The sequence below is a fragment of the Cherax quadricarinatus genome, chromosome 52, assembly GCF_038502225.1.
Source record: "Cherax quadricarinatus isolate ZL_2023a chromosome 52, ASM3850222v1, whole genome shotgun sequence".
Lineage (NCBI taxonomy): Eukaryota > Metazoa > Arthropoda > Malacostraca > Decapoda > Parastacidae > Cherax > Cherax quadricarinatus.
Window position 1 is genome coordinate 11,476,148 of NC_091343.1, and position 21,477 is coordinate 11,497,624.

Sequence of the window (21,477 nt, forward strand, 5' to 3'; positions counted from 1 at the left end):
ATTTTCCAAGTGCAGGTTGACCCTTAGGTGTTTAGCTCTTCCTTATGAATATAATAATACACATTATTACCTTATGAGGCATGTAATTGCAAAAAAGTTTCAAAATTAATCTCTTTATTCTAACAAAACATGTTTCGGAATGTTCCGTTAACTAATATCTTACAGCAACCTCCCACACACTCGCCTGTTGAGACATCTCCTGAAACACCATCTAAAGAGAAAATCAATGTAAGACTACCCAGAGCCCTCAAGCCTCTCCACTATATGGTCAAACTTCAACCTTTTATTAATGGCAACTTCAGCATCATGGGATACGTGGAGGTGGAGATGGAGGTTGTTGAGCCGACCTCCAACATTACTCTTCATATTAAGGATATAATCACAAACAACGAAACCATCAAGGTATGTTTTTAAAAAGTATCTGTTGAAGTTTTGCATCATATAGCTATATAATCTCGAGTGATTATAAGAAATGATACTTGTTCTGAGTCAACATTACTGCAAATGCTATTTCTTTCACCATATATAATTTTACAGTTGAAACCTTCTGATGATCGGACGGGACCCGGGATAAGGATTTTAAAACATCTGTATGACAAAGAACGAGAATCTTACATTGCCAGGTTAAACAAAGACCTAAAGCCTGGCAAGAAATACGTTCTTTCTATGGAGTTCGTTGGTTACCTCAATGATGATCTCGTTGGCTTCTACAGATCTTCATACACGGATGAACAAGGGAATGAAAAGTAAGACTCATTTCGTATAAATATTTTCCTTTGCTTACATCTGAACTCTCGACAGTGACAATTCTTGCATCGTACTCTCCTGTCTTTTAGATGGATCGCAGCGACTCAGCTCCAACCAACGGACGCCAGAAGAGCCTTTCCATGTTTTGATGAACCTGCGTTGAAAGCCACTTACGAAATTTTCCTGGCCAGGGAATCTTCAATGTCCTCCCTTTCAAACATGCCGAAGTTTGAAACAATACCAATGTAAGACAAAGGAATTTATCTTAAACGAGTTTTATGTTAAATTTAGCATGTTGCTCATACACTGAACATAGTAAGTAAATGGTTAAAAATATTATTTATATATTTACTTATTTCTTTCCCAGCGAGGGTCAAGATGGGTGGGTGTGGGACCACTTCAACACGAGCGTGCCCATGTCCACCTACCTGGTCGCCTTCGTCATCTCCGACTTCGTTAGCATGGAGTCCAACGACAACGATCACGTTCTCTTCCGAGGTAGGTTATGATGGAAAGTTAATATTTTGTATAATTATGAATGTCGCACATCTACCGAGTGATGGAAAATGACACAAAAACAGTATAACGCAATTCTTTATTTGCAACGCTACGCCCATGCAGTGGGCTTTTTCATGCCCGAGCGAAAAAGCTCACTGATTGGATGTAATCATGTCGATAAAGAATTGCATAGTATTGCGCTTGTCTATTTCCATCGTGTATTTTTTTTATATATATTTTATATCTACCATGAATGTTGAACTGATTGTCTGTGTATTATCTGGTGGCCCAGCATCTGGGCCACTGAAGATAAACATAACAAATGTTAATAACATATAAAGTTCAATCATGAAGTGTCTCAGCCCGGTAGAAATTTTGGGGAAATATTACATGTAAAGAATGCAAAATCTTGCTTAGGAAAATAAGATAATCTTGCTTTACATTACTCTGAATACTCATCAATATTCTCCCTTTGTTAGTAACAAAATATAAATAATATGAAAGATCATTTAAAACACTGATACTCATAAATATGGAAGATTCTGATTAATGTGAAGGCGAGCATTTTTCTTATTATCAAATTTATTTACTTTTCTGGTAGTGATGAATAATTCTTTCTATGTGTGCTTCCCGATTCTGTAAAATTAAGATAGTCCACCAAACTGATGGGGAGGCAATTAACAAAACAAAAGTTCACAAGAATGTTACTTCGCATATTTTGGTTTCCTCAGTCAACCCATTGTATGGTATTGCCAGAAGTGATGCTATTCATTTTCCTACTGAAACAGTGCAAATTATATATTTACTGTTAGCTTTCTAAAGCTTATAATTTCAGAATTTTAAGTGTGATATTAACTGAAAAATTAGTCTCTTTAATATAAGTGTCTTGTCTCTGACACAAGATTAATAAGCTACTAGGAAAAATATGTTCGTGTGTACTAAACATATGCATTAGACACTTGTGCAATACTTGGATATCTTTATTGAGGAAACGTTTGGCCAGCCAGTGGCTTCTTCAGTCAAATGCAGAGAAAAGTAAAAGATGACGAGGAGTCTCAGGTTATCAGTTCTTCAGCCTGGAGTCGATGTGATCAGTCCATCAGTCATGGACCGATCACATCGCTAATGGGGAGAAGAATGAAATCTTAGAGAACAGATATCCTGTTAGGTTAGTTAATGGATTTAAAGCCTGTCGATTGCTCTAAAGCTTCATGTAACCTTTTCACCAGCTAAGAAGACTGTAATTCCTAAAACATGGATTAAAGTAAACTGCCAGGATGTATATGCTGAAGACATATACCTCTAGGAATGTACAAGAATGGTATACAATACAAAAAAAAAAAAGGAAATTGGAACATATGCAAAATCTGGGATTCTTTATTGTAGACGTTTCGCCATCCAGTGGCTTTATCAATACAGATTCTAGGACATAATTTGAAGACAGTAGAACTATATACAAAAGATGACGTAATCAGTCCCTCAGCCTTGGTGTTGGTGTGATGAACACCTTGTAGCACAAGTTAGTCAGGTCCAACTCACACCCACCCGCACCCACTCATGTATTTATCGAACCTATTTTTAAAACTGCACAACGTTTTAGCCTCTATAACTGTACTCGGGAGTTTGTTCCACTCATCCACAACTCTATTACCAAACCAGTGCTTTCCTATATCCTTCCTGAATCTGAATTTTTCCGACATGAAACCATTGCTGCGAGTCCTGTCTTGGCTAGATATTTTTAGTACGCTATTTACACCCCATTTATTTATTCCTGTTTTCCATCTATACACCTCAATCATATCATCCCTAATTCTACGCCTTTCTAGAGAATGTAGATTCAGGGCCCTCACTCTGTCCTCATAGGGAAGATTTCTGATACATGGAATCAACTTTTTCATCTTCCTTTATGCGTTTTCCAGAGCATTTATATCCATTCTGCAATACGGTGACCAAAACTGTGCAGCATAATCTAGATGAGGCCTAACCAAGGATATATAGAATTGAACAACCTGAGGACTCCTATTAGTTATGCTTCTTGATATAAAGCCAAGGATTCTGTTCGCTTTATTGTGAACACTTATGCACTTTCAAATCCTTTATGAACTTCCAAATCTTTTTTGCAATCAGTAATATTAAGATCTACATTATTTAGTTTATATGTGGCATGGTTATTTTCCTGTCCAATGTTTAGAACTTTGCATTTGTCTATATTAAACTGCATCTGCCACTTCTCCGACCACTGCATCAGTCTATTCAAATCTTGCTGTAGTGCTCTAATGTCCTCGTCAGAATGAATTCGACGGCCTATTCTGGTGTCATCAGCAAATTTGCTTATGTCGCTATTGATTTCCTCATCTATGTCGTTTATGTAAATCGTGAACAACAAGGGGCCCAACACTGACCCTTGTGGAACACCGCTCATGACGCTTCACCACTCTGATTTCTCCCCATTTATGCAAACTCTCTGTTGCCAATTTGTCAACAATGCCTCTATCCAGGAAAAATTTTCTCCTATTCCGTGTGCCTTAATTTTCATCAATAGTCTCTTATATGTGACTCTATCAAAAGCCTTACTGAAATCCATATAAACAATATCATATTCATTACCATGATCAACCTCCTCAAATACCTTAGTGAAAAAAGTTAATAAATTCGTAAGGCATGAACGCCCTTTTGTAAAACCGTGCTGAGATTCGTTGATCAATTTAAGCTTTCAAGATGGCTACGAATTGCCTCGGCAATTATTGATTCCATAAATTTTCCCACTATGGAGGTTAGGTTTATTGGTCTATAGTTTGAAGCTAAGGACCTGTCACCTGCTTTGAAAATAGGTATCACATTTGCCATTTTTCACTTTCCTGGCACCATGCCAGTTTGTAGTGATGCGTTGAAAAGATTAGCCAAGGTTTGCTAAGCTCCTCTTTACATTCCTTTAGAACCCTTACGTGCAGTTCATCAAGGCCTGGGAATTTGTTAGGGTTTAACTTATTTATTTGTCTAAGGACCATGTCACTTGTGACCCTAATCGTGCATAGTTTATTATCGTCCTGTTCTACATAATTTATTATTTCTAGAATATCGCTAGTATCTTCCTGTGTAAAAACTGAGAGGAAGTAGTGTTAAAAATTCTACACATTTCCTTAACACTGTCCGTGAGCTGATCCGAGTAACTTTTGAGTGGGCCTATCTTGTCCTTAGTCTTACTTCTATATACCTGAAAGAATCCTCTTTGCTTTTCTAATTCCTTTTTTTTATTTCTCTCTTTAACTGAATATGTTGATTTTTTAACTGCACCTCTCCTCTTTTGATTCGCCTATATATGCCTCTCTTTTGACCAATGAGATGTTTTAATTTATTGTTCATCCATTTAGGATCATTTTTGTTTGATCTGATTTCCCTATTTGGAACATAAGCTGTCTGAACAGCTAGACCTATGCTCTGGAAAACGTCATATCGGCAACCATCACCACCTACCTCACCCATAGTCAGGTCATTCCATTTCAGCCCACCCAGGTAATTTCTCAGTCCTATGAAATCAGCCAAGCAGAAGTCATCAGGGACAGAGACTTGATTGTCATTATTAGGGTAATTCCATGATATATAAAAACTGAGTGATTTGTGATCACTTTATCCAAGCTCATCATTAACCTCAAGACTATTAATTAGCAATTCCCTGCTGGCACGAATCAAGCCAAGCAGGTTATTTCCTCTAGTTGGTTCTGTCACAAACTGTTTTAAAAAATAATCCTGAATCATATCAAGAAAGTCACTTGACTCTAAATTTTCTGTCAAATTGCTCCAGTCGATCTTTCTAAAGTTAGAACCTCCCATTAGCACAACACTTTCGTATGTAGACGCCTTACGAATTTCATCCCATAGAAGTTTACTGTACTCCCTGTCAAGGTTTGGGGGACTGTAAATCACACCCAAGATTAGCTTTTCACGGCCCTCGAGAAGCTGTAACCAAACAGATTCAGCGGCTGACGCTTCTAATTTTATATCTTGTCTAACACAAGAATTTAAATTTTCTCTGACATACATCGCTACTCCACCACCCTTCCTGTTGACTCTATCAGTGTGGAATAATTTATAGCCTTGTATGTGATATTCAGAATGCATTTCTCTATATTTCAGATTGAGCCACGTCTCTGTTATAGCAATAATATCTATGCTTCCTGAACTTGCAATTAATCATAGCTCATCTATCTTATTTCTTACACTCCTGCTATTAGTATAGTAAACCCTAAGAGGGCTAGTCTCTCGCTGCTCTCTGCTGTCTCCTTATGTTTGCTGACCCGATCCATTGCCTTTATTTGTAACTTTATGATGAATGTCTTTTAAACATTTACTGTTTTCAACCCTAGCATTGCAACCTGACTGCTTCCCAGACACACCCATACCTCTATCTTCTATCAGTTTAAATTCCTAGACATGTCAGCAATGGCCCTCTCAATCGAGTTGGCAAGTGCTACCACCCTTGCCTCTGAAAGATGTACCCCATCCCTTGCATACATATCATGTTTGCCATAAAAATTGTCCCAGTTATCAATGAATGGAATTGCAAGCTCCTTGCAGTATCTGTCCAGCCAGCAATGTACACCAATTGCCCTAGACAACCATCCATTGCCCACTCCCCAACTTGGCAAGATGCTACAGATGTTGCACATGTCTCAATTTTCATCTCTAGGAACATATCCTGTGATCCGACTTAGTGTATCTGTCATAATTGAAAGTGAAACAATAAATCAAATTTGAATCAAATGTTACTTAATTGTTCTAGTAGAATGTATTACCATGGAGTATGTTTTTGAAAAAATATTTATTATCCTTCGTGCAGTGACGACTCGAAAGTCTGCCATTGACCAGGCAGACTACGCACTCATGACAGGTCAGAAAATTCTCCCTCACTTCGAGGATTACTTCAACGTTTCATTTCCTCTTCCCAAGCAAGACATGATAGCTATTCCTGACTTCTGGGCTGGCGGTATGGAAAACTGGGGACTCATTATCTACAGGTCAGATAGAATTTAAACATTTTATTCATTCTTTTGCTAATGTTCCTTTTTTTTTTTTTTTTTTTTTGCAGTAGAAGCTAGTTGGAGAATGTTATATAAATGTATAAAAAATCCAAAGTTACTGCCCTAAATAAACCATTTTATCTATCAGTACCATGTATTCCACTACTAGAAATAGTTTTGCTTGCTGCATACGTAATCTGAGTTTGCAATTAAGCTCTTTATTATTATTATTATTATTATTATTATTATTATTATTATTATTATTATTATTATTATTATTATTATTATTCGTACGAACACGTTCATCACCAGTGTCTATTAATGAGTCTGGTCCTGTGCAGGGAGGAGATAATGCTGTATGATCCAGAGGAGTCGTCAGCGAGGCAAAAGCAGTGGGTAGCTGGGGTGGTGTCCCACGAGCTGGCTCACCAGTGGTTTGGCAATCTCGTCACCCTAGACTGGTGGACAGACCTTTGGCTCAATGAAGGTTTTGCTTCCTTCGTGAATTACATCGGTGTGGACCATGTGAGTTGGAAGCAGCGCCAGATTTTAACACTAGGTGTTGATAGCCAGGATCCATTCCTTGTGAAACAAAGGGAAGAGTACGAATCTAATGGTTTATCCTGTTAAACTTAAATGTAAATAAGACTTAGTTTACATCTTCTATCAAAACAAAAATATATTAATTGAATCACAGATTTGTAGTTATCCAGCTGTAAAAAAAATACGAACGAGACTGGGATTCTTAATGGAAAAGTTTGATCTTATATGAGTCTGTTGCGTAACTTGTGTTGCACCAGAAGAAAACTTAACCCAACTAAAATAAATTTTATTGATGTACGATGCCGAGAGTTTCTTGAATAAGACACATGTGCAACAATTATGTATCCTTATTGTAGAAACGCTTCTCCTGCGCACCAGGCGAAGCGTTTAGTGTTATATTCAAATACAGGCGAATATAACACTAAAAGCAACAGAAGTAGCTTTGACATGATCAGTCCGTCGAACTAGGTGCAAGGTGATCAAGATAACACATTATTTATGAACTTAACAGACGCAAAGGTATATACACCGAGATGTATTTCCTAAGTGTGTATATGCTGATAGTGTAGTTTCATTCCTATTTTGGGCATTAAAGTAACCCTGACTCGTGGTGTATATAAGACTCAGCTTTAATGACTCTCGCGAACTTGAAAGACTATAAACTTGATAAACCATCCAACTAACTCAACATTTTTACTTCTGATTATAACATAAAGTTTATAGGATGAAAGAAAACTTAAGATATGTAAATTTTGCACCAGAACTTAACGCGTGATAGGACTGTCATCTGAGACTAAAGCTCCTAAAGTTTATTATTCTATAACGAACCCTCGTGGGTTTAGAGCTTAGTTTTGATTGTAATAATAACAATATTCTATATAATATGAAGGGGGAAGAGATATAATATTCTTAATTGGTAATTTATTTCACAAATAATGTTTTGAATCGTCTGTGAGACAAAACTTATTTGAGTTAGTTATAGTTTAATATGTTTATTATGCACCCCATACCCATCCTGTGGGCGGTAGTCAAAAGATTACAGAGGTACATAATTGGTCCAGGGACTGGGCCTCAAAGTTTTGATAGCTGAGCAAGTTACAGAGGTAATGAATTCACAATTTACAAAGGTAATGAACTCACAATTTACAAAGGTAATGAACTCCAGGTAGGTCTAGTCACAATCATGACAAGTTACAAAGGTATTTACAGATTACAGAGGTACACAATGGGTCCAGGGACCGGGCTCCAAAGTTTTGATGGCTGAACTAGGTACAAGGTAATGAACTCACAAGTTACAAAGGTAATGAACTCACAAGTTACAAAGGTAATGAATACTGTAAGAATGGTTACTTACGTTTATACATGGCTGCAATCATGAACAAATTTTAGAGTAATGAGCAATTCACACTTCCACACCCGGTCACAACTGTAGTGAGTTATTGGTGCAAATGTTGATTGCTGAGTCTCTCTCTCTCACACACACACACACACACACACATACAAATTCATACACACACACACATAAACACACACACACACACACACACACACACACACACACACACACACACACACACACACACACACACACACACACACACAAACTCATACACACACACGCACACACACTCATACACACACACACACACACTCATACACACACACACACTCATACACACACACACACTCATACTCACACACACACACACACACACACACACACACACACACACACACACACACACACACACACACACACACACACACACACTCACACACATACACACTCACACACATACACACAAACACACACACACACACACACACACACACACACACACACACACACACACACACACACACACACACACATGCACATATGTGGTAATGCTTTATTTACAGCTAGCAAAGTCAGGGTATTTCTCCAGAATGGTCTGTAATATACCACTGTGGATAAAATACTTAGCCATTTCTTGAACACTTCTGAGTGAGTTGTTTCTAAATTCATTAATTTTATCACACTCCAGTACATAATGATGCAAGGTGTGACAATAATCCATCTGGCAAAGTTTACATTTCGTTTGGTCTACATCTGGTGGTGGTGATTTAACCTGCCAAAGATACTTGTAACCCAGCCGGAGCCGGGCGGTAGTGACATCCAAGAGTCTGCTTATTTTGTTGGATGCACCATAGACATGTGGCTCCTCCTGCATGATAGAATGATGATAGATGGACTCACTGGTGTCAATCTCCCTGAGCCTTAAGTCTTATTTGAGACGGTGCGAATAAAATGAAAAGGGGCTGATTTCAAGCTCTGGCTACGTAAGTTTCCATAAAAGAATCTTTAGCAATTAGGGATGGGACGGTTCTAAACTATTTGCCCATACCGATACCTAATTTTCAGCCGATACCGATACTTTTTTCTATTTTTTTTTAAATTATAATGGCTATGTTCAGTATACATAATAAATGCTAATTCCTCAATGGATATTAAATAACACAGGAAGGGTTAAATATTAAATAACTTAATTTCTCTGAGATGATAATGTCATTACCCACTACTTGGACTGTTGTGCTTGGTATTACTTGTTAAAGACACTTGTTGATTGTGTGTGTGTGTGTGTGTGTGTGTGTGTGTGTGTGTGTGTGTGTGTGTGTGTGTGTGTGTGTGTGTGTGTGTGTGTGTGTGTGTGTGTGTGTGTGTGTGTGTGTGTGTAATGAGTAACCCTCATAATCGTGATACAGAGTATTAAATTTGATCATTTTTAAGCACATGTATATTAATATTTCATAAAGTATCGGCCATTTTTACAGATACAGTAACAAATACCGATACTTTGACACAGCTCTATTAAAAATATTACGGCTAAAACAAGTTATCACACTTCATCCATTACTCCTCTACCTTATGGTGAAATTTTAATTCCCAAGGTAAGACATTTCATTATAAATTTTTAAATTGTACAACTTTGCCTGACCATGACTACTTTTCACATAGGCTGAGCCCACCTGGAACATAATGGATCAGTTCATTACTAAAGACTTCCAGAGAGTGCTCCCTTTAGACTGTCAGGAGTCCTCACACCCTATCAGCATCCCAGTGGAACATCCGGATGAGATCAATGAGATATTTGATCTCATTTCCTACCGAAAGGGTAAGGATATCTCTGTATCTCTTGAAGGTAACTAGTTTGTTAAAGGGGTTTAATTAAAGCCTATCGACTAATAAGGGCCATTAAGGCTGTTTTTAATTTTTTAGAATCAATCAAGACTACCATAATCAATAAAATATGAATGAAAGTAAACTCTCAGTAAATACACACTGAGATATACACCTCTCAGTGGCCTGGTGGCTAAAGCTCCCGCTTCACACGCGGAGGGCGCGGGTTCGATTCCCGGCGGGTGGAAACATTTCGACACGTTTCCTTACACCTGTTGTCCTGTTCACGAAATCTTATCTTATCATACCAGTGCATTGAGAGAATGTAATATACATCCATTTTTCTGAGCTGTGGCATTTATTATGTATTTATCGCAATCAGTAATTTACTCAATTTTAGTATTTGCCTTAATGTTAAAATATAAAAAGTTTTAATTCGCTAAAAAATCATATTTTTGCAACGTTTGATTAGGAAAAAATAACTATAAGAGCCTTTTAATGTATATGATAGAGTAGGTAGGTAGGTAATAAGGTCAGGAAGGGTATTAAATTTTCAGGACAAGTGTTTCCTATCACGGGTCTTAGTAATGTGATGACCCTCGGCTGGAGCTTACCAGCAAATTAAGCATTTCTAAACGGGAAAGTCAATGAATTCTTCTCACAAAAGTAGGGAGGAATGTTAGAACTCAGGGTGACAAAGACTCCAAGACAACTTACAAACTGAATTAACAAATAGAATAAGAATTTCAACATCAAGCGCAAACTAATAATACATTTCGTGAAAAGAAAATTGATATGGCAAGATATTTTATATTACTGATGGGTGAAAAGAAATTAATAAAAATAACTGGGATTTAATAATGGCAAATAACCGGAATAAAAATTTTCACTGAAAAAAGTAAAGAAAGAGGTAAACAGAATTTCGGGCTTCATTGGTTGATTATATTAAAAGTTCGTACCAAGAATACAGTTTTTACTGTTCTCTTCAAAACATTATAGCCTTACGAAAATATAACTCGTATATTACACATTTAGAAGATATTATCTTCTCAATTTTGTAAGAAAGTATTTCTTTCAGATCATCGGTAGATTTGTGTTATCACTTTAACATTAATGGTAACTTTGCGGTACTTACTGCAAAATATTTTTTTTCTGTGGAAAATCATCACATGAATTTTTACCCATATTTTAACCATCAAGATGAAATAATATGTATTTTAAGTTGTAAAGCATTTAACTCATGTTATGGACTAATTTGTAACCGAGATTAAGGACATTCATGATGAATGGCGAATTTTAGGCTCGGATGTGATGTGTTTAGCTTCCGAGAATAGTAAATCAATGTCCCTCACACAGGAGCATCTCTTATTCGCATGATGAACTACTTCCTGACGGAGAAAACGTTAAGGAAGGGCCTCTCTAACTACCTCAACGGTCTGTAAGTACATATTTCTTTATGTGGATAATACATCTTGCTAGGCTATAGTCTCCTGCAGCTACTGATGTTTTCATTGGTTGGGTTTACTGGAGTTTATCTTCTCCAATAAACGAGGATCATGTAGTATGCAAGTCACCTCTTTACCACCTGTCCAGATTACTTTAATCACTAAAATAGCTATTACAGTAAACTTTCGTCGTATATACAGTGAGAGATATCTCTCATTGCATGAGAGATATCTTTCATTGTATCTGTTTTCCTTTTCACTGGTAAATTATTAATGCAAGTTATAAATTTATTCAATATTTCGGTGTATGTTCTCAGTTAATTCTAGAGGAAGAGATTTTCAGTTCCTTGGCCTGGTCATTTTTAATAACTTCATGTATACTTGCTTACAAACCTAAATCAGCAGTCGTATATTGAAGGGAGATATAGTAACAAGTTGGAAACTGGCATATATTACGCAGTGGACATCTTCCCTTTTGTATAAGTCAAGTTTAGAGTGTAGTTAATAACTTAGGCATGAGATTTAGAAATAAGGTTTAGTAATAAGTCCTTTAATTAGTCATTCTCTGACAGTGGACCAAGAACACTATCCCTTTTTGGCTTTGACTACTGTATAAAGAACGATCCTTGAAGACTGTCCTTACTGTAATTATGAAAGAATAAAATGGAGGCTTATATCAAGTGTTTGTGGTTTATAGTTAGTATAACCCAGTGGGCAGTGATGCCATATGTCTGAAGAATGCCGTGTATTAAAAACCTTCAAATGTTAGTGAATTTATATTAGTAAGGAAATTTGCAGCGGTCATGCTGGAAAATTGTCTGTATACTTCACTTAAACAGAAGTTAACATAAATCATGAATAAGTATTTAGTATTATATTGCTAAAGAAATAGTCGAACATGCGTTTTCATGATGTGTGAAAACCAAGGAGAAAATCAACTTTTAGGAGTAAGAATATATCATACACTTCCCCACACTCACCATGCTGTTGCAACTGCTAGTCACAACAACATGTGCAACTATTTAACTTCTAACACTTCTACATACATAGGATATAAAGAAAGTACACGGATATATGAGACAGGGTATAGTTCGTTATGCCTGATTAGTCAAGTTAGAAAGTTGTGAAAAGAAAAGCCTCAAGTGTAATTTAAAACCTTAAGTGGGCACCTCATTAGCCATTCCACATTGCAACACCTTATAATGTTGCAAGTGCAAATACCATACATAACTATTTTGATGATACTAATTTCATCTCAATGTAATACCAAAGGCCAAAGAAAAATATTGCCAGACTTAACTACAACGAATGGTCTCTCTCTCTCTCTCTCTCTCTCTCTCTCTCTCTCTCTCTCTCTCTCTCTCTCTCTCTCTCTCTCTCTCTCTCTCTCTCTCTCTCTCTCTCCCTCCCTCCCTCCTCCCTCATACACAGAATTATTATTACATAAAGGATTACAATATGTTAGTGAAAAAATAAATAGTGCAGCGTCTTGTCAGCAACAGCAACAGTAGTTACAGGATTAGTTCATTGGTTAACTCACAGCTATAGCTTAAGTCTGTGTATATGCAGTGTACAGTGATTTGCGGTATTAATTACGACAGGAGAGATGTTATTTACCTCCTAATATCTGAAGGAAAGAGACCATGACCATGAACATGAATCATGTTTGTTGAATCTCGACTCAGTCTGGCAGACACTTGGTCTATATTTTCTGTCATTTGTTGAATAATAGGTCATAATAAAATTTAATATTAGAAGAATTTAAGTGAATTATAAAAGTTAAAAAAACAGACATTTCTCGATGACTTGCAATAGAGATTAATACCTGAATAAATGTAAATGGTAATTGGCTGCTTATAGTAGAGGATGTGAGGATGTACCTTGTCAGCTCACACGTCCTGCACTCATATTTTTCACGTAGCTCGCTTGCCAGCCTGAAACAACTTGTGTTTGTAAATCGTCTGATATAACATGCAGGAAACATGTATTACTCAGTGAAATTAACTTAAATCTGTAATGTACTCTTTATGTTAAAAAGCTAAACTAGGCATTTTTACAGATAACGAACATTCTAACTCTGAAATATTTTCCACAAAAGGTGTATATATTTTGTATCCAATATTTTATTCAGCATTTTAGAAATATAGCATGAATTTTTCAGGAAATATAAAAGTGCTAAGCAAGACGACCTGTGGCATTACCTGACTAAAGTTGCTCATGAATATAACAAACTGGCGCCAGACATGACAGTCAAGGAAGTCATGGACACCTGGACGCTGCAGATGGGTTACCCTGTCATCAAGGTTGTGAGGAGCTCAGACGGCTCCTCGGCAACCCTCACTCAGGTTTTAATAATTTACTAATGTTATGTTGTTCAAGAGACAAACTCTTATACTATGGTAGAATGCCAGACTGTAACACATAAATAAGTTTCATACTATTGCAGGAACGATTTTTATTGGTAAAGAACGAGAACTCGTCAGACACCCATGACTACAAGTGGTGGGTTCCACTAACATACACGAGTCAAGATAACCCTAATTTCAACAACACTCAAACACAAGTATGGATGAAGGATTCTGAGGCAAAGATAACAGTCTCTTCACTGCCTGAGAAGGACCAGTGGGTCATCTTCAACGTACAGGAGACAGGTTATTATAAAGTGAACTATGACGACGACAACTGGAACTTGCTCATTCAGCAACTGAACAACGACCACAAAGTTATCCATGTGATAAACCGTGCTCAGATCATCGACGACGCCATGGACCTCGCACAAGCTGGTACGTCTTTTTGTTTTAATCTGATTGTTTTTTGCTAAAGGTCATTCTTGGAAGTCACTGTTTTAAACAACTTAAATGGTGCATATTATTACTATGCAGTCTACTGGTATGCCATGTCCTTTATTAAACTTTAATAATTACAATAACTATTTCAGTCTTGTTAAGTTTGCTTTAATATATTTTTGCTTGCATCTGCACAAAAAAATTTTTTAAGCAGTTTTGTATTTTTACTTCAGTACACTAAGGCACACAAATATATATATATATATATATATATATATATATATATATATATATATATATATATATATATATATATATATATATATATATGGTATATATGTGTATATATATGATATATATATATATAATATATATATATATATATATATATATATATATATATATAGTATATATATGTATATATTATATATATATATATGTATAATATATATATATATAATATATATATATATATATAATATATATATATATATATATATCCCATATGGTAGATAGGCTTTAAGCCTAATAACTCTAATTATTTGGCTACAATCCAATAATTATATGTAGATTACAAATGTGTTCAATACTATAACTAAACACTAATAATATATATATATATATATATATATATATATATATATATATATATATATATATATATATATATATATATATATATATGTATATATATATATATATATATATATATATATATATATATATATATATATATATATATAAAGCATAATACAGCTATTACTTGTAGCAAGAAATGCATTACCCTACGGAAGCTTCAGAGTTTGTTTATTTAATTTATGAAAAATGCAACTTTCAAAATCAGTTGAATCCACTTCTGGAGCTTAAGACATATAATTACACGAAATTCAATACGAACAATTAAATGCAATTTTAATTAAAAGTAAGAAATAAATTTTATGGTATTTTAGTTAACTTACAAAATATTTAGATTATGTTTATTTAATAAGTATATTTAATAACTATAATAAAATTCAAGCCACACATGTGCTTTTATAGGCTGACACACTGGGGCACTTAGTGCCTGCAGTGTTTATAATACAGGAAGGTTATTAAGGCTACATATAACCTGTTGACTACAAGTTAAGGATACTTTAATCCCTAAAATATGGACGAAAGTATTTACACCGAGAGATACTCTCTTGATGTATATGCAGCGCTGATTTTGATAATAAAAATCTTGATATACACTCATTGGTCACGGAGTAGGGCCTTCTTTTGCTCTCAGAACAGCCGGAATTCTTCGTGATATGGATTCAACAATGCTGGAAAATTTTCTTAAAAATTCTGGTCCACTTTGACATTACAGCATCACACAGTTGCTGGAAATTTCTTACCTGCCCGTTCATTCTGTAAATATCTCGTTTCTCCATATCCCTATTGGACTGAGATGTGGGGACTGTAGAGGCCATTGGAGTACATTGATCTCGTTGTGACATGGCGTATTATGCTACTGGAAGTGGATATTAGGAGATGGGTAGAATGTGGCAACAATACTCTGGTAGGCTGTGGCATTTAAGTGACGCTCACTTGATATTATGGGGCCTAATGTGCGCCAGGAAAACATTCCCTACACCATTACACCACCAGCATGAACCAGTGACACAAGGCAGGATGGATCCACGGATTCATGTTTACGCTAAATTCTGACGCTGCTACGCAACGTTTTTCCAATATTCAGCTGTCCAGTTTTGGCGAGCCTGTGCCCACTGTAACCTCAGTTTCCTGTTCTTAGCCGACAGAAGTGAAATCTAGTTGGATCTTCTGCAGTAACCTATGCACTTCAAGGTTTGACGAGTTGTGCACTCAGAGATGCTCTACATACCTCTGTTGTAATGTATAGTTCAGTTAGTCAGCTTGACCTGGTCTGGCCAATCACCTCTTAGCTCTCATTTACAAGGCATTTTCGACCACATAACTGCAGCTGTTTGGATGTTTTGTGTTTTTTTACACTATTCTCTGCAAACCCTAGAGACTGTTGTGCGTGAAAAATCCCAGATAATTATTTTAAGATGCTCAAACCACTCCATCTAGCACCAACAATAATTCAACTGTCAAAAGCCACATAACACATTTCTTCCCCATTCTGATGTTTGGTCTGAACCACAACTGAATCTCTTGATCATAACTGCTTAATTATGCATGAGTATCCCATAATATTACACTGTACAGTATACCACGCAACAGTTAAACAAAAACAACAGTATAACCCACAAAGGAAAAGCACTTTTTTTAATTTTAAATAATTTTTTTAAAATTTACTGTATACCAATCATTTTATATTATTTAATGAAGTTTTCCATATTATCGGCCACTTTATATGCAATGATTATAAATTAAATCATATATAAAGAGCATCACGGATATACAGGTTTCTCACCCATCACTGACGATGCATATTGAGAAAATAATGTTTATTCTGAATTTATTTTATGAGCATCCATAGTGGAAGTTATGACTAGGTTCCATTGTCTTATTTAACTCCTAACCCAGACCCAGTACTGGCATACCTGACTCCTAACCCAGACCCAGTACTGGCATACCTGACTCCTAACCCAGACCCAGTACTGGCATACCTGACTCCTAACCCAGACCCAGTACTGGCATACCTGACTCCTAACCCAGACCCAGTACTGGCATACCTGACTCCTAACCCAGACCCAGTACTGGCATACCTGACTCCTAACCCAGACCCAGTACTGGCATACCTGACTCCTAACCCAGACCCAGTACTGGCATACCTGACTCCTAACCCAGACCCAGTACTGGCATACCTGACTCCTAACCCAGACCCAGTACTGGCATACCTGACTCCTAACCCAGACCCAGTACTGGCATACCTGACTCCTAACCCAGACCCAGTACTGGCATACCTGACTCCTAACCCAGACCCAGTACTGGCATACCTGACTCCTAACCCAGACCCAGTACTGGCATACCTGACTCCTAACCCAGACCCAGTACTGGCATACCTGACTCCTAACCCAGACCCAGTACTGGCATACCTGACTCCTAACCCAGACCCAGTACTGGCATACCTGACTCCTAACCCAGACCCAGTACTGGCATACCTGACTCCTAACCCAGACCCAGTACTGGCATACCTGACTCCTAACCCAGACCCAGTACTGGCATACCTGACTCCTAACCCAGACCCAGTACTGGCATACCTGACTCCTAACCCAGACCCAGTACTGGCAAACCTGACTCCTAACCCAGACCCACTACTGGCATACCTGACTCCTAACCCAGACCCAGTACTGGCATACCTGACTCCTAACCCAGACCCAGTACTGGCATACCTGACTCCTAACCCAGACCCAGTACTGGCATACCTGACTCCTAACCCAGACCCAGTACTGGCATACCTGACTCCTAACCCAGACCCAGTACTGGCAAACCTGACTCCTAACCCAGACCCACTACTGGCATACCTGACTCCTAACCCAGACCCACTACTGGCATACCTGACTCCTAACCCAGACCAACTACTGGCATACCTGACTCCTAGACCCACTCCTAACCCAGACCAAGTACTGGACCTGACTCCTAACCCAGACCCAGTACTGGCATACCTGACTCCTAACCCAGACCCAGCACTGGCATACCTGCATACCTGACTCCTAACCCAGACCCAGTACTGGCATACCTGACTCCTAACCCAGACCCAGTACTGGCATACCTGACTAACCCAGACCCTAACCCAGACCCAGTACTGGCACCTACCTGACTCCTAACCCAGACCCAGTACTGGCATACCTCACTCCTAACCCAGACCCAGTACTGGCATACCTGACTCCTAACCCAGACCCAGTACTGGCATACCTGACTCCTAACCCAGACCCAGTACTGGCATACCTGACTCCTAACCCAGACCCAGTACTGGCATACCTGACTCCTAACCCAGACCCAGTACTGGCATACCTGACTCCTAACCCAGACCCAGTACTGGCATACCTGACTCCTAACCCAGACCCAGTACTGGCATACCTGACTCCTAACCCAGACCCAGTACTGGCATACCTGACTCCTAACCCAGACCCAGTACTGGCATACCTGACTCCTAACCCAGACCCAGTACTGGCATACCTGACTCCTAACCCAGACCCAGTACTGGCATACCTGACTCCTAACCCAGACCCAGTACTGGCATACCTGACTCCTAACCCAGACCCAGTACTGGCATACCTGACTCCTAACCCAGACCCAGTACTGGCATACCTGACTCCTAACCCAGACCCAGTACTGGCATACCTGACTCCTAACCCAGACCCAGTACTGGCATACCTGACTCCTAACCCAGACCCAGTACTGGCATACCTGACTCCTAACCCAGACCCAGTACTGGCATACCTGACTCCTAACCCAGACCCAGTACTGGCATACCTGACTCCTAACCCAGATCCAGTACTGGCATACCTGACTCCTAACCCAGACCCACCCTACTGGCATACCTGACTCCTAACCCAGACCCAGTACTGGCATACCTGACTCCTAACCCAGACCCACTACTGGCATACCTGACTCCTAACCCAGACCCAGTACTGGCATACCTGACTCCTAACCCAGACCCAGTACTGGCATACCTGACTCCTAACCCAGACCCAGTACTGGCATACCTGACTCCTAACCCAGACCCAGTACTGGCATACCTGACTCCTAACCCAGACCCACTACTGGCATACCTGACTCCTAACCCAGACCCAGTACTGGCATACCTGACTCCTAACCCAGACCCAGTACTGGCATACCTGACTAATAACCCAGACCCAGTACTGGCATACCTGACTCCTAACCCAGACCCACTACTGGCATACCTGACTCCTAACCCAGACCCAGTACTGGCATACCTGACTCCTAACCCAGACCCAGTACAGGCAAACCTGACTCCTAACCCAGACCCACTACTGGCATACCTGACTCCTAACCCAGACCCAGCACTGGCATACCTGACTCCTAACCCAGACCCAGTAATGGCATACCTGACTCCTAACCCAGACCCAGTAATGGCATACCTGACTCCTAACCCAGACCCAGTACTGGCATACCTGACTCCTAACCCAGACCCAGTACTGGCAAACCTGACTCCTAACCCAGACCCACTACTGGCATACCTATACCTGACTCCTAACCCAGACCCACTACTGGCATACCTGACTCCTAACCCAGACCCAGTACTGGCATACCTGACTCCTAACCCAGACCCAGCACTGGCATACCTGACTCCTAACCCAGACCAAGTACTGGCATACCTGACTCCTAACCCAGACCCAGTACTGGCATTCCTGACTCCTAACCCAGACCCAGCACTGGCATACCTGACTCCTAACACAGACCCAGTACTTGCAAACCTAACTCCTAACCCAGACCCAGTACTGGCATACCTGACTCCTAACCCAGACCCAGCACTGGCATACCTGACTCCTAACCAAGACCCAGTACTGGCATACCTGACTCCTAACCCAGACCCAGTACTGGCGTACCTGTCTCCTAACCCAGACCCAGTACTGGCATACCTGACTCCTAACCCAGACCCAGTACTGGCATACCTGACTCCTAACCCATACCCAGTACTGGCATACCTGACTCCTAACCCAGACCCAGTACTGGCATACCTGACTCCTAACCCAGACCCAGTACTGGCATACCTGAGACCCCACTACTGGCATACCTGACTCCTAACCCAGACCCACTACTGGCATACCTGACTCCTGACCCAGACCCTGTACTGGCAAACCTGACTCCTAACCCAGACCCACTACTGGCATACCTGACTCCTAACCCAGACCCAGCACTGGCATACCTGACTCCTAACCCAGACCCAGTAATGGCATACCTGACTCCTAACCCAGACCCAGTAATGGCATATCTGACTCCTATCCCAGACCCAGTACTGGCATACCTGACTCCTAACCCAGACCCAGTACTGGCAAACCTGACTCCTAACCCAGACCCACTACTGGCATTCCTGACTCCTAACCTAGGCCCAGCACTGGCATACCTGACTCCTAACCCAGACCCAGTAATGGTGCACCTGACTCCTAACCCAGACCCAGTACTGGCATACCTGACTCCTAACCCAGACCCACTACTGGCAAACCTGACTCCTAACCCAGACCCACTACTGGCATTCCTGACTCCTAACCCAGACCCACTGCTGACATACCTGACTCCTAACCCAGACCCAGTACTGGCATACCTGACTCCTAACCCAGACCCACTGCTGACATACCTGACTCCTAACCCAGACCCAGTACTGGCATACCTGACTCCTAACCCAGACCCAGTACTGGCATACCTGACTCCTAATCCAGACCCAGTACTGGCATACCTGACTCCTAACCCAGACCCACTACTGGCAAACTTGACTCCTAACGCAGACCCACTACTGGCATACCTGACTCCTAACCCAGACTCACTACTGGCAAACTTGACTCCTAACCCAGACCCAGTACTGGCATACCTGACTCCTAACCCAGACCCATTACTGGCATACCTGACTCCTAACCCAGACCCAGTACTGGCATACCTGACTCCTAATCCAGTCCCAGTACTGGCATACCTGACTCCTAACCTAGACCCAGTACTGGCATACCTGACTCCTAACCTAGACCCAGTACTGGCATACCTGACTCCTAACCCAGACCCAGTACTGGCATACCTGACCCCTAACCCAGACCCAGTACTGGCAAACCTGACTCCTAACCCAGACCCAGTACTATCATACCTGACTCCTAACCTAGACCCAGTACTGGCATACCTGACTCCTAACCCAGACCCAGTACTGGCATACCTGACCCCTAACCCAGACCCAGTACTGGCATACCTGACCCCTAACCCAGACCCAGTACTGGCATACCTGACTCCTAGCCCAGACCCAGTACTGGCATACCTGACTCCTAACCCAGACCCAGTACTGGCATACCTGACTCCTAACCCAGACCCAGTACTGGCATACCTGACTCCTAACCCAGATCCAGTACTGGCATACCTGGCTCCTAACCCAGACCCAGTACTGGCATACCTGACTCCTAACCCAGACGCAGTACTGGCATACCTGACTCCTAACCCAGACCCACTACTGGCATACCTGACTCCTAACCCAGACCCAGTACTGGCATACCTGACTCCTAACCCAGACCCACTACTGGCATACCTGACTCCTAACCCAGACCCAGCACTGGCATACCTGACTCCTAACCCAGACCCAGTAATGGCATACCTGACTCCTAACCCAGACC

The 21,477-nt window shown here is 40.0% G+C and overlaps 1 protein-coding gene across 1 annotated transcript in view; it reads left to right on the top strand.

The window, feature by feature from the left end:
• Positions 1-21,477, top strand: part of LOC138851050 (aminopeptidase N-like) — a 70,770-nt gene that overhangs the window by 34,690 nt on the left and 14,603 nt on the right. The window contains exons 3-12 of the mRNA XM_070096044.1: positions 166-402; positions 538-746; positions 837-992; positions 1,115-1,245; positions 6,083-6,260; positions 6,605-6,788; positions 9,805-9,961; positions 11,323-11,404; positions 13,573-13,756; positions 13,858-14,194. Coding sequence (XP_069952145.1) covers positions 166-402; positions 538-746; positions 837-992; positions 1,115-1,245; positions 6,083-6,260; positions 6,605-6,788; positions 9,805-9,961; positions 11,323-11,404; positions 13,573-13,756; positions 13,858-14,194 — 1,855 coding nt within the window. The remainder of the gene's footprint in view (positions 1-165; positions 403-537; positions 747-836; positions 993-1,114; positions 1,246-6,082; positions 6,261-6,604; positions 6,789-9,804; positions 9,962-11,322; positions 11,405-13,572; positions 13,757-13,857; positions 14,195-21,477) is intronic.